The sequence below is a fragment of the Microtus oregoni genome, unplaced genomic scaffold (assembly GCF_018167655.1).
Source record: "Microtus oregoni isolate MIOR12 unplaced genomic scaffold, Mior012 000008F_ref0000371, whole genome shotgun sequence".
Taxonomy (NCBI): domain Eukaryota; kingdom Metazoa; phylum Chordata; class Mammalia; order Rodentia; family Cricetidae; genus Microtus; species Microtus oregoni.
The window spans coordinates 6234179-6251074 of record NW_024543067.1 but is presented as its reverse complement, the minus strand read 5'-3'; the positions used below and the strand labels follow the sequence as shown (position 1 = coordinate 6251074).

The 16896-nt window shown below is 47.3% G+C and overlaps 1 protein-coding gene across 5 annotated transcripts in view; it reads left to right on the top strand.

Moving 5' to 3' along the window:
- Nucleotides 1-16896, top strand: part of Epb41l4b (erythrocyte membrane protein band 4.1 like 4B) — a 149035-nt gene that overhangs the window by 120479 nt on the left and 11660 nt on the right. Inside the window, exons 20-24 of one of the 5 annotated variants that reach the window (XM_041656991.1) lie at nucleotides 746-844; nucleotides 4004-4190; nucleotides 7046-7123; nucleotides 14585-14701; nucleotides 16795-16866. In XM_041656991.1, coding sequence (XP_041512925.1) covers nucleotides 746-844; nucleotides 4004-4190; nucleotides 7046-7123; nucleotides 14585-14701; nucleotides 16795-16866 — 553 coding nt within the window. The remainder of the gene's footprint in view (nucleotides 1-745; nucleotides 845-4003; nucleotides 4191-7045; nucleotides 7124-14584; nucleotides 14702-16794; nucleotides 16867-16896) is intronic. The other 4 variants (XM_041656992.1, XM_041656994.1, XM_041656993.1 and 1 more) reach the window with 4 other exon arrangements.

Below are 16896 nucleotides of genomic sequence, written 5' to 3'. Positions count from 1 at the left end.
CACATAAGCAGACAATAAATAGAAGAGAAAACAGACATACGGAAAGAAGTGTCCATTGATCTGTCAGGGTCTCTTGCTTTGGGCCTCACCTTGTTTCGATGACTCTTTGGTGTTAGGAGGTGATTACTGTTTTTTAAAAAATATGAAATTAGTTATGACCATAAGAATATATTAAAGACTTTCCTTAAAATCGCCACTTTGGGGCTAGGAAGATGACTGAAATTGATTAAAAGGCCCCATTGTCAAGTCTTACAAATTCAGTTTAATCCTCTCACTTAAAATATGTTTTGGATATAGTATTTACTGTTCGCCGTAACTTTATTATGTACCATAGTTACAGCCCTTGTATCATGGCTACCAGATCTTGGGAGTTAAAGCTGTGTTAGCTACAGGTTTTTCTTCATTCATTTCACAGCAAGACCTGGCTATGAACCAAGCCCTCAGACTGAGATTGGGGCTTTGGAGGCAAGGCAGTTTTATTTGATATGCCACCCAGTTATATGTAATTCCCCACTTGCTATGGTCTCATCTCTATAATTTTTGCTTGTCTATTTGATTTTGGGCTTTTCTGCATTTGTAGTATAAAGTCAATTATTAAGTAGAACAGAAAGTCAAGAGCAATTGGGTTTCTGAACCATCAGAATCAATAAGCTGTCTATTAAGTGAGAAGCAGTTCAGAAGAATAATACAAGGACATTAACTTGTTGTTGTTGTTTTGTTTTGTTTTGTTTTGCTTTGTCTCCAGAAGCCCCATTCCTATACGTGTGGAAACAGCCCAGCCAGCTGTGGAGAAGCCAGAAATCAAGCCTCCCCGAGTGAGGAAGTTAACAAGACAATACAGTTTGTGAGTTCTACACTTGTCTACCCCCCCCCCCATTATACATGAACATTTAGTGACATCCCTGCCCCAGGCACCCTCTCAGATGGCCATCCCTCAGACTTTGTCTAAGTCCCATTTAGGTTGTATTAGAACCAGAGTTTTTCTTCATAAAAACATCACACAGTGGTCACCCTTGTTCTCATTGACTGTGGTATAGTAAACTATTCCCAGCATTCTATGCTTGCCTCCTCCCAGTTAGAGGACTGGGAGTCTGGCAGAGCCTCTCTGGGCTTCTCTGTTGGGGTCTCCCACAAGGCTACAGATTGTCCCCTGGGGTCTTGGTCACCTCTGAGGGTTCCTTTATGTGCTTACTATCAGAATCCATAGCCAAGGAGGCTGTTGGACCCAGGTAACCCTGAGCTTACAGTCTTGAAAGGTTTCTCTGTCAGAACATGAGAGAGAATGCCAGCGAGAGGAAGGTTAGTCTTGCATAGCCTCATCGCAGCAAAGACATCTTGTTGTTTTTGCCATGTTCTGTTTATTGGAAACACCTTGTTAGGCCCAGCTCACACTCTAGAGGAGGATGGCATGGGTGAATGACTACTAAGATAGGAACCACCTGAGGCCATAAGAGAAGCTGCTTCCGTATCTCCTGGCTTGATAGTAAAATGCTTAGCAGAACCAGAGAGAAGCAAGGGGCCACATATGATGTCAGGACCTACCCAGTTTCCTTCCATTTGTTTGTATATGTGTGTTTGCATGTTTGCATGTGTGTGAGCACACATGTGGGTGTGTGTACCTGTATGTGCAGTTAGAGGACAAAGGTTGATATCAGTCAAAGCCAAACCCAAAGCTCACTGATATGGTTAGTCGCTAACCAGCATGCACTGGGGCCCCTGTCTATGCTTTTGGAGACTATAAGACGCACCAAACACTTATGTGGGATCAAGACTCTGGTCCTCAGGCTTGGATTGCAAATGCTTTAACACTGAGCTGTGTCTTCAGTCCCATTTTCACCTCTTCTGTTCTTCTTCATTTCTTTCGCAGTATTGGAAACCTCGGCAGTGCAAAGCGGGTGCTTACCATAGGGCTACACCTCTAGTCCATTTTTCCCATTTTGTTTTGAGGCAGGCCTCTCTGCATTGCCCAGGTAGACTTTGAACTTCTGACCTTCCTGACTCAGCCCCCTGAGTAGCTGGGATTACAGGTCTGTGACACCAGTCTGGCTTCAAGTGCTTTCCATTTATCTGTAAAGTGAGCTCATACCCATCCAAGGGATTTTGTGAGGGGTCTGGCCAAAGACTGTAGGGATCCAGGATGCAGAGGGAAGTTGGGGTACAGGGCCAGAGGCCATCCCCAAACAGCCAGCAGAGATGTGCCATTAGCTGTCCATGGGAAGGTAAAGAGGCAGCTCAAAGGGACTTAAGTGCAGCCACGTGCCCCCTCCCCAGCCCTGATGAAAAGCTGGGGACATATAGCAACAGTATTTCTAGAAGAGCCAGAGTGGCTGGAACTCAGATAATTACACCTCTGAGGATCTCTGGGGAACATTAAACCACGAACATCTTCTCCCAGGACAGGCTGGCAGGGTTTGCCTTTCCTTTCACCTTTTAGAATTCAGAATGTTATTACCATCCATTTGGGATAGGTAATCATATTAAATAATGACTGACTATAGGTGACCTGGAAAGATAGAAAATTTCACCTAATCACCAAATTGGCCATTGTTAAAAAAAAAATTCCTTTCCCCTTTGCACTTCTGCATTCAAAAAAAAAAAAAAAAAAGAATTCCAAGGCAAAGATCTTCTCCTTGGAAACCTGTTACAGTGTTTGAAGGCCAGGTGTGGTGGCACATGACTGTAATCCCAGTACCAGGGAGGCATCAGTGGGAAGACCAGGAGTTTGAGCTAGCCTGGGCTGCATTGGTAAAGCAACAACCAAGTTTTATGAATTTATCATGAATTACCTCAGAAACTGAAGTAAAGTTGGAGGCTTACTGGATTTTAAATGTTTCTTTATATGCTGTAAGTTCTTAATATGCTATAAGTCCTAAGGCAAAAAAAGATATATTTTTTTAAACTTAAGAGGGGGCTGGAGAGATGGTTCAGTGGTTGAAAGCACTTGCTACCTTCAGACCCCCAATGAGGTGACTCACAACTGCCTGTCATTCCAGCTCCAGGGGATCTGATGCCCTCTACTGGTCACTGATGGTAGCTGCACACACATGGTACATATACATACAGAGAGAAATAAAACATTTTTTTTAAAAAATTTTCTTTTTAGAAAGAAAGATTTGGAGTTTTTCCTAATTTAGGCACTGTGGGTTGACTTCCTACTGTAAGAAATGAGCTAGGTTTTTTAAAATGGCTTTTTATGTAAAAACAAATAGTGATTCTGTTTTTAGGGTTAGAGCACTTTTACGTAAGGTAAAAAAAAAAATAGTCATCCCCCTCTTCTGTGTCACTCATTATATGACTAACTTTTTAAAAAACAAGGTAAAAACCTGGCAAGGCTGACAGCTCCAGCACACGCTGTTCTTGTAGAGGTCTGGGTACCAGTGTCCATACCATGTAGCTCATGATGATGGCCTGTGGCTGCAGCTGTGGGGGGATCTGATACTTCCGGCCTCCACTGGCACATGCATATATCCACACACATACACCTGAATAAAAATAATAACTAGTAAAAAGTCTTTAAAAATTAAAATAAGGGTTCATGAGATGAGATGGTTCAAGAACACACAACTAAGAAATTATGGTATGGCCATACAATGGAACATTTCTCGACATAAAAAGCCAAGACATTTTGACATATACCACAGTGTTGCTGGACTTTGAAAGTGTCACATGCTTCCATGTGGCTTCGGGGATAGGCAAGCTCACGGGGACAGGGACAGGGTTGGGGAATATATAGTGGGGTGGCTACGCAACTGGGAATGCATGTCATGTGGTGGAATTGTTTGTTTAGAAGTGGCTCAAATATAAATATCATGTTATGTGTGGTTTGTCACGATGACACACATACACTGGCTTTTGGCCTTGTATTTTGTCTTGTAAGCTTGCAATTGAGTGAGCATCGATTTGGAGAGCCATGGCCTCCCACCTTGGCCTCCCCTCCCTCCCTTCCCTGGCCCTCTCACAGCCTGTGTATTATTGTAATGAGCAGAGCTATATGTGCTTTTAGTAACCGCAGTGATGAAGATGACCTCCCTCCAGACCTGGCTGAGGCAGTGGGAGCCACCACAGCCACAACCACAAACACCACGATGTCTGCCACTCAAGCCTCGGTGCCGCTGGCGTCCCCCAAAATCCAGAAAGTCAGCTCGCCTCAGAAGTCAGAAGTCAAGAGCCCACTGTCTCCAGGGGCCAAGGTATGGGAAAGAGCCTGAGACATAATACACACTTAGTGAATGGCAAATGCTTGAGCATTTGAGTTTTGCATAAAAGATGCATGCACACACGCATTCACAAGCAGTAAAACCAGGCTGATGGTTTAGCTCGGCTGGTAGAGTTAAAGCCATGTATTTGATCCCCAGCACAGGTAGACCAGGCACAGTGGCACATAGCCGTAATCCCAACTCGGGGTGAAGGCAGAATCAGAAGTTCTGGAGCTCCTCCACTATACAGTGAGTTCGAGGTTAATGAGAGACCTGTCTTTAAAAAAGCAAAGCTGGTTTAAAATGAGAGTAAGGTTGGTTCCAAGGCAAAAGAGTTGATAATTAAAACTAAAAGGAGCGGCTGGGCAGTGTTGCTGCTCGCCTTTAATCCCAGCACTGGGGGAGGCAGAGGCAGGCAGATCTCTGTGAGTTTGAGGCCGGCCTGGTCTATAAAGTGAGTTCCAGGGCAGTCAGCTGTTATACAAAGAAACCCTGTCTTAAACAAACAAACAAATTAATTTAAAAAAGAACAAGATATATGACAACTATTTATGAGAGACATTTTATGGTATAAAACTAAAAGCATGCACTGTGCCTTAGGGTACATTTAAGAGATTCTTGGGGGTAATGTTGTTTTATATCTCTGTGTGGCGCTGTGTGGCTTTAAAGGCAGGTATGGCTGCCTACGTCTTTAGTCTCAGCATTTGGAAAGCAGAAGCAGGTGGATCTCTATGAGTTTAAGACCAGCCTGGTCTCCTTAGTGAGTTCCGGGACAGCCTTCCACGGCTATGTAGTGACATCCTGTCCTGAAAACAAACTAACAACAGATAAATAAAATTCCATCTGAAGAACTGGTAGGATAGCTTAGTAACTAAAGGTGCTTGACACCAAGTCTGGCTACCTGAATTTGATCCCCAAGACCTACATGGGGTAAGGAGAGGGCTGACTCCCCAGAGTTGTTCTCTTGCCTACATATCCGCACTGTGGCATATGTGTGCACTTGCATGTGTGTGTGTGTGTGTGTGTATGCATGTGTGCACACATACAACAAATAAATGTAACTTCAAAAGATAAAATATGTTTTAAAGCATCTTAAAATATAATAAAAGTCGGGGGCTGGAGAGATGGCTCAGAGGTTAAGAGCACTGGCTGCTCTTCCAGAGATTCTATGTTCAAGTCCCAGCCACCACATGGTGGCTCACAACCATCTGCAATGAGATCTGGTGCCCTCTTCTGGCCTGCAGGTATACATGCAGGAGGAACATTGTGTGCATAAATAAATAAATAAATCTTAAAAAATATAATAAAAGTCAAGGGAAGAGCAGTGCCCCCAACACCACTCTATGATGGACGATTTGGAGAAATAAAAATATAGACATGTTTGCATCCCATACCTTATATTGGATACAGTGTGTTAATAGTTTGGAAATGAGAAATACCAGTCTGTCAGTTTGCAGTTTCATGAAAATGCAAACATGAATGCTAGTGGCAGAGGCCTTTCATGAAGCATTCTTCTGCTTCCGTGTGACTCTGTCATGGGTCACTCTTTGGGGATTGGTCCAAATACAACTGAATCCGTTCCTGTCCAAGTACATGCTGAGTCGAAGATGGCTGTGGTCCATGCGACTTCCTGAGGAAAGATGTGTACAGGGAGCAGGTGCCCTGGCAGCAAGATGGGAGCTCCAGGGGATTCAAGTTCCCCGATTCACACACCAGCGAGAGCTCCCAAAGTGCAGTCTCTTCGAAAGCCCATTTCCTGTGAGCCTTAGCTTCTCCTCCTCCTGAAGATGGGAAAGTCAGCAGCAATGCTCAGATCGGCACGGAAACCTCGCTGGGCCTCGTGATGGCCATTGGATCCCTGAGGCTTGTGTAGCTCCCAGTCTCTAAACAGCAACGTTCCAGACCTATATATTCTATGAACGAGGTCCTTCTTTCCCAAGGCCATTTCCATATATGTCTAAAATATGACGGGACCCATCAGAGTTGACTAATACAGACCAAGGCTCTCTGGCATTCTATACAGTGAATCCTGGAATCTTTTTTGAGTTTTGTTTTGTTGAGGTAGAGTTTTGCTACATAACTGGCTAGCCGAGTACTTACTCTGTAGCTCAGGATGGGCCTTGAACCCACCGAAAATCTTCTGCCCTAGCCTCCCACATGCTAGGATTAGAGATGTGAGTCATACCTATTTCACTGCCTGGCACTGGGACTCTTCTTACAGTGTGTCAAATGGGAGACAGGTTCCTTTCCTGTATCCCACAGCTGGTTGAAGACCAGGCTGCAGTATTACAGAGGAGAGTGTGCAATGGGGAGCAACCATATCCTCTCAAAAGCTCCAGGGCTCCCTCTCCTGGCCTCTCTCTAGTTTAGGGCCCGACATCAAATTGATGGACTGTGAGTTGTGTTTTGCACTTCCTCAATGGGCCTAGAATCTACCCGGGCAGCTAAGACCCAAAGGCAGGACAAAACATTTCCTTGAACAGTCTTCTAGCTACCTCCTCAGGCATCCATCCTATTATTATGCCGCTAGTCAATATAGCTCCTTCAGGTCGCCTGACTCTCTGTGAAGGAATGGCTTCTTTGTTCTAGTTATGTATTCTACGGACTCTGTAAAGCATTTCCCCAAAAACCAATAAAAAAAAAAAGACTCAAAGCACTTAAAGAAAGTAGTTTGCAGCTTTTGCAGATTAAAAGTTAGGGTTCAGTCTGGCTATTTTGTACACTGCCGAGGGAGGGGAGAAGTTGCACCCTGAGCAGCTCATTGGTAGAAAATTGTAGCCGCTTCCCTTTTTGTGAGCCCTGTTGCCTGCTCTGGGCATCGCTAACTGGGGATGTTTCTGCCTTCACAGAGTCCCTCTAACCACGGAGGCACCTTTACCTTGGGACCAGGTGACCTGCTGATGGATTTCACAGAAGCCACTCCTCTGGTAAACTTCTTATTTTTCTAAAATTGGAAAAACCACAGCCCGTAGGTGTCTGGCAGTGGGAGAATGGAGAGGTGAACTCTTGCTGCCGCTGGAGGGCTTTCCTTTATCCTGGAAGCTCTCACAAAGGGTCAGACACCAGGGCCCCATTAACTTTTGGGGGGTTTGATGAAGGGGTGCTCCTTCTCCTCAAAGGATGTCCGCAGGGGTCCTGCCTGTGCCTGCCCGCTGCTCCTCAAGTGTAACAGGGCTCTGCCATGCTTGGGTCTCAGCTTCCTGGCTTCCCAGGCTGTGCCCTGCATGCCCGCCCATCTCGTGCTGTTGCTTTTGGCAATCCATCTGGTCTGAAACACTGGCTCAAGGCTCTTCGCTGGCTTTCCAGACCCTTTATGCCTTATCATCATCTTTCCCATATACAGGTCTTCCGTTAGGGATAGTGGCCCTCGTGGGATTTCTGCAGGTGAGAAGCCCTTTTTAGAGGACAGAGCACCAAAGGAGTCAGGCAGGCAATTTCTTACTTTAGTATCTGGCCAATCTTCACACACACACACACACACACACACACACACACATACACAACCATTTTGTATTTCGTTTTGTTTGAGACAAGGTCTCATGTAGCCCAGGCTGACTTTGAACTTGCTGTGTAGCCAGAGATACCCTTGAACCTCCTCTAATCCTCCTCCCTCTAGTTTCTGAGTTCTGGGATACCAGCTATCTTAGTTAGGGTTCATATTGTTGTGAAGAGACACCATGACCACGACAACTCTTAGCAAGGAAAACATTTAATTGGGGTGGCTCACTTACAGTTCAGAGGTTTAATCCATTCTCATCATGGCTGGTAGCAAGGCAGCAGGCAGGCAGAAGTGCTAGAGAAGGAGCTGAGAGTCTTACATCTTGACTCATAGGCAACAGGAAGTGGTCTGAGACACTGGGTGTCACTTGAGCATAAATGAGTCCTCAAAGCCTCCCCAGTGGCGTATTTCCTCCAATAAGACCACATCTATTCCAACAAAGTCACACTTCCTAATAATGCCAGTCCCTTCTGGGGCCATTTTTTTCAACCCACCATATCAGCTGTATATATATGTATGTGACCATGCCTTGTTTTGCAGTGCTGAGAATTGAACCCAGAATTTCCTGAGCACCCAGCAAGCATCTGCCAGCTGAGCTGTATCTTCAGCTTTCTGCTCCCCCTTTAAGAATCTTGTCATTAATAGTATTGTGTCTTCCCTAAACCAGGGATAACAGGGTGTCATTGTTTGTCACAGAAGTGTTCTCAGAAAAGGAAGAGGGAAGGAGGGAGGGAAACACACACACACACACACACACACACACACACACACACACACGAGGGGGGGGGGACATTGAGACTAGAGGGCAACACAAATATTTGTAAAGTATTATTAGATAAGACAGGCAAACTTGGAAATAACCTTTGGCTAGGCTCAGTTTGATATCTCAATAAAGTTGAGCATAAATCATGGTCCACTTTGGGCTGGTCATAAGTTACCATTTGGGCTATGAAGTAAAATAGGAACTAAGTAAGTACCTATCTCCTGAGAGCTTTGGACTTAGTTATGGGATAGCTCCAGGTTAGAGGGCAGCTTGATAAATAGAGGGTGGCCAGGTTGATAAATGGCCAAGCACCATGCAAGAGCTGTAAAGAAGATGCCTAGGGAGAGGCCAGAACGAAGAGTCCTTGGGCATCAACTTGCAGAGGAAGGACTCTGCAGCAGGCTTCCAGGAGAGTCTGGGTAGACACAGTGCTTGTCATTTCTACAGCCATCTTTTTTGCCTAGCAAGTTGGACCAGTCTAAGAGCAGCTGAGAGCTGCCAAGGAAGACCCTGTTCTAGGGACCATCACAACTGAGTGTATGTCATGGTGACTCATGGTCTTCTTGTTAGATGAGTTGCCAAGACCAAAGTACCCTTTCCTCCTGCCTTCCCAACAGAGTAACCACAGCGGATGACCTCCTCAGCCTTTTGCACAGATGCAGAAACTGAGTCCTGTAATATGCAAATCCCACAGGACTACATGGGATCTGGAACCTTGGGATCTGGCCCCTCCTCCTATGCTCTCTGCATTGGATTGACCTTCTCTTTGGAGAATTTGCCACTTTGCAAAGAAGTGATTTCCAGAATGGGGAGGAGAAGAGGGGACATTGAGGAAAGTCAGAAGCTGCCAGATACATCCCAACTGAAGCCTCTTGTCCAGGAGGGCCTCATGGGAGATGGAATGCCCGAGACCATCCAGTTCAGCTGGAGGGCAACTAGCTGGAAAGATCTGGGAACTCTTAGGGTGCATCCTGAGAACCAGGAGGGCCTCATGGGAGATGGAATGCCCGAGACCATCCAGTTCAGCTGGAGGGCAACTAGCTGGAAAGATCTGGGAACTCTTAGGGTGCATCCTGAGAACCTAGGAGGGAGAATGGAGGAGACAGCTAAGTTCTGAGGACCATGTGCAGCAAGGAGCTATGTGCAGCAGGATTTAGGAGCTGGGGAAAGCTGTCCCTCTGAGTTGGACTCATGGGCAACTTCCAAACTGTTCAGTTCTGCCGCAGTAGACACCATATGTGCCTGTGTAAGCTTCTATTCCCTGCCTGGGGCCACTGGGTTTTACAGCACAAAGAGGAGGAGTTTGGTTGACAACTAAAATAGTCTCACCCAGGCATAATAGCACACACCTGCAATCCCAGCCCTTGGGAGGCTGAGGAAGGAAGATTGCCATGAATTTCAGGTTGGCTTGGGTTATTGTGTGAGATGCTGACATTTTAAAAAGCCAGTATGAATAAAGCATTAATTTACTAGAGGGCCTGGTGGATCTAAGAACCCTTGTCAGTTTGTTGACCATAGTTAAGAACTATGGTTACGTCGGGCTGTGGAGGCTCACGCCTTTAATACTAGCACTTTGGAGGTAGAGGCAGGCAGATCTCAGTGAGTTCAAGACCAGTTCTACAAAGCAAGTTTCAACCCAGCTAGGATCATCCCACAGAGAAACCTTGACTCAGGAAAAAAAAAAAAAAAGGAAAAGGAAAAGAAAAAAAAACTATGGTTAAAATGCATCATGACTTTTTATGAGGGTAATAGGATTCCTCTTGAAAATTTATGTTCGGTTATATAGATTTAATTACTTGTAGACTCAAAAGATCTTGGCTTGGATATTGCAGATTGAGATTAGAAAGGAAATAGCACATGGTAGGGACTTCCAGAGTGTGTCGAGTGACTGTCCTCCTTCAGGGACTGTCACCTACTCCCTTTGGGATGCCTCTCTGCACCTCTTGTCTACTCTGACTTAGCTGTCAAATGGGGTCTGGGATGCTATACTGTATATGTGGCTGAGGTCCTCGGGCTGCTGTGAGACGGCTGCCCAGTGAGGTTCACAGTGACTCAGATGCCTTGAGGTGTAAGCATGCATCCACAGGTTCTGTAGAGGACAGTGGCATACTCCTTGGCACCATAGGCGTTGACCTTCTCTTGCTCTGGGTGAATCCTGTTTCTGTGAGTGCCAAGGAATGAAAGAGGGGGAAGGGACACTTGGCAGTCCGCTTTTCCCTTTGCCTGGTCCCCTTTCATGTCCCTTCCTGCAGAGAAGCATCTGTCTCACTTTGCCAGTGGACAGCTCAGTGGAGTCAGCACTTGGGACTGGGAAAGCTGCTCCCAGGGACCACTCTGTCGGTAATTGTGTCCACTTCTGTGTCCTAGAATTGAGGTTGGGGTACAACCATGAAAGCACAGCTCCTTTCCTGGCTTCTGTCCATCCTGTCAGTGGGAGTGGGCTTCGGGGCCACTCCATCCTAATTTTCCCCTACAGACATAGGAACCAAGGCTCAGACAGGGATATGTACTTGTTCAAACTCACACAGCAAATCAGCATCAGGCCTGAAATTAGAACCCAGGCCTCGTGGTGGGTGACTGAGTCAGGGCATGTCTCTTTGCCCCCCTAACCAGTCCCTCTTCCTTGAAGCTTGCCAGATCTGCTGGCCTCAACTTCAGCTCCAGAGCCTAGGCTTGGAGGAAGCTCTGGGATGGTCTCAAAGCCTCAGCTATGTTGGGTCCCTGCAGTTACCTTGTGAGACATGAAAATGGAGGAGGTCGTGTTTGCCATCTGAGAGACTCGGCCTGGACGAGGAAAGGTTTATTGGTTGCCAGATCTGTACTCTTGGTCCCACCACTCCCTCCCTCTGGATCTTCCCTTCAGAAGAGGAAGGTTGCACTTTACCAGACAAGAATGCTAGAATTCTCTGCTAACACTCGTCACACAGCAGGTGACCTCTCTCCTGTAGTCACCTTGAAGCTCAAAGCCTCTGTACAGTCCCCTCATCACACAGCAAGTGAACTCCCATAGCCGTCTTCCAAGCTCAAACCCCCTTTCCAGTCTCCTCTCTCCTCCTGGCTGAGATGTCTACAATACCCCCATAATCCCTAGGCCAGCACTAGAAAGGAAATGGAGAGGGAAGAAAAGGACCAGATGTTCTGGCATTCATTTAGTAATGTTCCACCAAAATTCTATGAGAACTAATGCCATGTTAGGATTCTCCATCTTGGCCCAGTATCTGTGGAGTGTTTCAAAGTATCAAGGTTCAAGGGAGGGAGGGAGGGAGGGAGGGAAGGAAGGAAGGAAGGAAGGAAGGAAGGAAAAGAAAAAGAACTTGCTGGGTGGTGATAGCGCACGCCTTTAATACCAGCACTCAGGAGGCTGAGGCAGGTGGGTTTATGTGAGTTCAAGGTCAGCCTGGTCTACAGAGTGAGTTCTAGGACAGGCTCCAAAACTACACAGAGAAACCCTGTTTCGAAAAACAGAGAGAGAGAGAAAGAGAGAGAGAGAGAACTCTAGGCACGCAGAGCCCTGCCGAGCCCTGCCTCATATTGGGTCAGCCAGTCAGACTACCTCCTGCTGGTCACAGACCATAAACATCCGTCCACTTTCTGTTCTTGAATCTTTCCTGGTGGGGCTTGCCCCTCTCTGAGCTGTGTATCTTAGAAACTCCTCAGCCACGAGGCTACAAAGCAGAGCCACTGTGTCCTGGAACATGGCGTGCCATTGTTCTGGTCTGAGGAAGGCCACGTGGGACATGGGCTCAGGCCTTGGTGGGGTGTCAGGACTGGGTTTCCAGTTAGCTCAACAACTTAGTATTTGTTTTGAACTCCATTCTTCCAAGTGGGCTGAACCTCAATCTCAAGTCAAGGTGTCCATTTATCTTCCCATGGTTCTTTGCTCCCCAGGGTTCAGGAGGGGTGTAGAGAAGACTGGTCAGTTCACTGTGTGTATTCATAGATGCATCTAAGATACCCTCTGCATCTCTAATGGGGCTTCTGGGGAATCACTGTTTTTACTTACCGGCCATCATTCTATCCTGGGACCTACAGCCTCCCTAGCTCGACCTGACCAGGGACTCTGGTCTTCCTTGCCCTTTAGTCTGCATTCCCAACTTAGGCCTATAGAGAGGGAGATAGCTCACTGGGGCCTCATTACTCAGTATTCTAGACTGTCTTCCTTTCTCTATCTGCCTGACTGTCTTTTCTACTCAGACCAGCAATGTCCTTTTCTGAGCCTGTGAAAAGAAACCCCCACAACTCCACAATAATTTATCAATGCCAAGAATCTTTCCATGCTCCCAAAGAGTCACATTTGCAAACTCAAACACTAATTATCTGTTCAAAAATGTGGTATAATAAATGCAGAAATGCCCCCAAGCAAGAAGGGAAGAGGCAGGAGAAAAAGCACATTGGCATAGACAAAGTACCCTATTATTGATTTGTGGATTTACTAGAAGTCCAGGAACGTTCATTTGCTTACACCTACCCAGGTGACTATTTAGGAAGGTCAGAAGTATTGGAGCAATGATCAGCATTTACCATAAAAGTCCAGCGCTGGACAAAGTCTTGAGTCACTCCCAATTATCATCAGTCCAAATTCTGACTGTTAGGTGATATGATGTTTCTTGGTTATCTGTGACAGGTTTTATTTCTTTCACTAAACCTATGCTAAGTTCCTGCCACTGTCAGCAGGAGCAAGGGCCCAGGGGCTTACATGAGGAGGTATGTGTGCAGGGTCCCCAGGTGTGGCTGGTTCTAGCTGGAGCACGGGCACCCTGGGGTCATGATGCCAGCCGGCCTCCTACAGGCATTCTCTTGGGACTTCTTAAGCAAGTAGGATCTCTCTTGGGGACCAAAAAGAACAGGAGGAGGATTTTTAAGTAGGCTGGTAAACTCTACCTGCAGGTGGCTAATATGGATTCACTTAGCTCTGAAGAAAAGACTTAGAAACAATCAACAAAGAGGGGGTGACACCTGGGGTTCCAACTTTGCAGAAACAATTTCTGCAGCTCCCAAGTGTGAATGTGGAGCCAGACTGTTGAGGAGGTTATGGCTGTGAAAGCCCCTGGCAGCTGCTCAGCTCTGTGGTTATCAGAGGACAGAATCAGAGATTTAGAGAAGGAAGGCGGCCTGTAATTTCCTTGATCATTCTTTTCAGTGAGAGCTACCCAGAGGCTGTATTTTAATCCTCACTGTGGGATGCTGCCAAGTTTCCTGAGCTAAAGGATGCATGTGTTTGTTCTCTGGAGTGAGTGGTCCCTCCCTGAAGCCCACACTAACCCTCCGGCAGTCCTAGCTTCCTAACCCTGAACATCTTCTGTCTCCATCCTCATCCTCACTCCAACAAGCTTTGTACCTTTGCTGGGCACATGGCACTCCTCAGATCCCTCACCACATCCCCAAAGTGTGGCACTTGCTCCACAATGCTTGGTATGTCTTCCAGCTGAGTAACAGGGCACCCCCACTTCCAGTAGGGGATCCCTAAACCTGGACTCATGGGTGAGAAAAGTGGGAGGCTCTGTCTGAGTTCTGAACCCGGATGGCAGAGAGCCAGAAGTATGAGATCCTGAACTCTGCTTCTTAGGCGTGTAACTCTTTCTTGGCATCCTTGACCGGACCCTCTCCCACTTGCACCCCTTAGGCAGTACCCTTCCTTGGCTGAGGGTGGGAAGGTCCTGGGCGTAGAAGGCAAATGCTCTCAAGTGTATGGCCAGCCTGCGTATTGCTCCCATGCCTGCCATTGCTAACTCATGGCTCTGTTCGTGACTTGGCCTGGGCAATGCTTCGGAACCCTGGTGATGCTCTGGGTTTGGGGGTCGGGGGGTGGGGGCAGAGTGGGGACTGCTCCTAGTCCTATGCTCCTGCCAACCCTGGGAAAGGTTTTGGTTTGTCCTTCTGCTCATGCACTGGAAAAGAGAGGTCAGAGGGACAGAGAGGAGGGCAATGGGTGGGTCTGGCAGGTAGCCCTGCAGAGGCTAACAGCAGCTAGACAGCAGCCATGGGTAATGCTGGCTTGAGAGCAGTCTGGGTTGCCAGATCCGTCTTGCACTGTGCTGTCTTTCTCTCCTCTCCCTCCCTTCTCTCCTCTCTCCTCCTGGCTTACCACCTCTTCCTCCCTGTCTTCCTTCCTCCCCTCGTGAGCAGGCAGAGCCCGCCAGCAGCCCCCACTGTGCCCACTCTCGCTGCTCTCCTCCACTCTCTCTCCCCATGAAGGAAGAGACCACTGGAGTTTGCATGTACCCTCCAATCAAAACGAGGCTGGTAGGTACCCTGGCAGGGTGGGGGCCTGCTGGGACACGTGAGGTGGCAGGAGCCCCAGGTGAGGCAGTCGCTGGATGCCGGAATGCCAAAGAGCCCTGCTATTGGGTGCTGTCATCTCTGGATGGATGGGGGAACTTGGGGTCCAGCTGGGGTTGGCCAAACCAACACACATACGCCCAGCTCCTACCCTACCACTTCCTCCATAGCTTTCAAGAACCAAGAGCCGTTTGCTTCCTGAGAACTTTGACGAGAAGATACTTGCCCAGAAAGGAATATACACCTTCTGGGGTCCTAAGTGTCTGTCCTGTGACAAAGTTTTAAATTCACCCTCCCCTCTACTTACTGATGTCATGACATGACTTACGTGATGACGTAAGAGGAGCCATCTTAATCCTGACTATGCATATTGTTATCTTTGCATCTTTTCCTCTGTTTATTCATGTTCATTCATAATTCCACCTGTTAAGCGGTAGTAGCCAGGCTTTCTCCTTTCATGGAGCCCTGTGATGTTTCTGCCGTGTTCCCGTTGTCTCGTCCTGCGTGGCCACTTATATTCCATCCAGCACAAGGGGCACCGTGGGCCTCAGTCCCTCTTGTTGGGAAGTGTGCTCTTTGCCATTGGTCACTGTTTCAGGGGCCATGGAGTGTTTTCGTGTCTGGGGGTTTCTTTTCCTTAGTCTAGACCCTTTGGAGTGATGGAGGATGGCTTTGGCTTTTGCCTCCTTCTGAAATGGTTCCAGGGTTGGAAAGTGCCACCAGAATGCAGTGTGTTCTGCTGTGCCAGTGAGCACTGGGGCATCATGGGAATGTAGCTTCTTACGCAGCCCTGAAAGGCCGCTTGTCTGAAGCTGCTAACTTCCACGTTTTATTAGCAGCCATAATGAAGCACTTCCTGTCTATTCTGGTTGGCCTGAGAGTTTACCTGCAGACTTCTTTTCTCTGTGACATTTGTTTGCAAATGCTGTGTCACCCTTTTAGACCAGGCAAAGAGAATGTACTGCCAGGTCTTGGCTCAAGAGTCTTTGGAAGCTTGGGGCTCATTCTGGGAATTTTGGGGTATTTATTTGAACATATCTAACCGAAAGGAAAGCTGGGTTGGGGTGAACATCACTGTATATATATTGTAAAGATATTGTCACCCCCATAGTGGCTGACACCTGTTCAGCCTATTCTGAAATCAGATCCTGAGTCGAGTCTAGGTAGCAATGTCCCTGTGCCTCCCTCCCTTTTAAAATGGTGTGGGCGTGCCAAGGTACTGTCCTGGAGTCCACAAGCAAGATCCCACAGGACACAAAGCTGCTGCCCCTGGGCAGGCCTGGTCTGTGTGCCTTTCAACAGTCCTTGCCTGCACGGGTGTAAGGTGTTGTCTGGGTCTGAGGACTACAGACAGAGCTAGTGATACAATCACCCGATCTCTGGCTTTCCTGGTATACACTGGCTCAAAGAAATAAGCCCTTTCCAAGACCTCCAAGAAGCCAGAGATGAAATGGACAAAAGAGAAAGAAAGGGAACCTAGCCTCACTGCCGGCTGGGGCGTCAGCCTCACTGAAAGTAGCTTTGTTCACTTCCAAGTGTGTTACCTTCTGTTCCCAGAGGTCATAGTGGTCAGATATTTTGTGCTCTCCCCAGAAGTTCTGCTACTCAGGGGTTGAACAATGCAGGCCATTTGTCAGGGACTGCCTTCAGGTTTAATTGGCCCCACCAGCTGAGATATCCTGCGCCCCCAATAGACCATTCAGAAGCCTCTTGCCATGTCCTACAGCTGTGGCGAAACCCTCAGAGGTCACCCCCAGGTCCATTGAGGTTACCTCCTCATTTACCTGGAGTGTAACCTTTTCTGAAGCAGGCCTGGGACACAGAGACCTAAAGGTCCCCATAAAGGGAGTTCTAGGCAAGACAAACATGCCATGCCATGTAACCCAGGCAGACAGACAAGCCTGCCTCCTCCACTGCAGAGAGATGAAGGCCCCTGAACTGTCTGGGATCCTTCCTCTCAGTTCTGAAGGTTTACCGGTAAAGACTCCAAAATGTTTGCTGACATGAAGTTATATAACCCTTTGTCCTTTTTTTTTTTTTTTTTTTTTTTTTTGAAGATAAAAACATTCCCAGCAGAACCGATGATGAACCCGTTTCCTGATCCCTTCATCACAGGGCCACAGTTCACTGTGAGTAGCCGTAGATGGCAGGGCCGCATC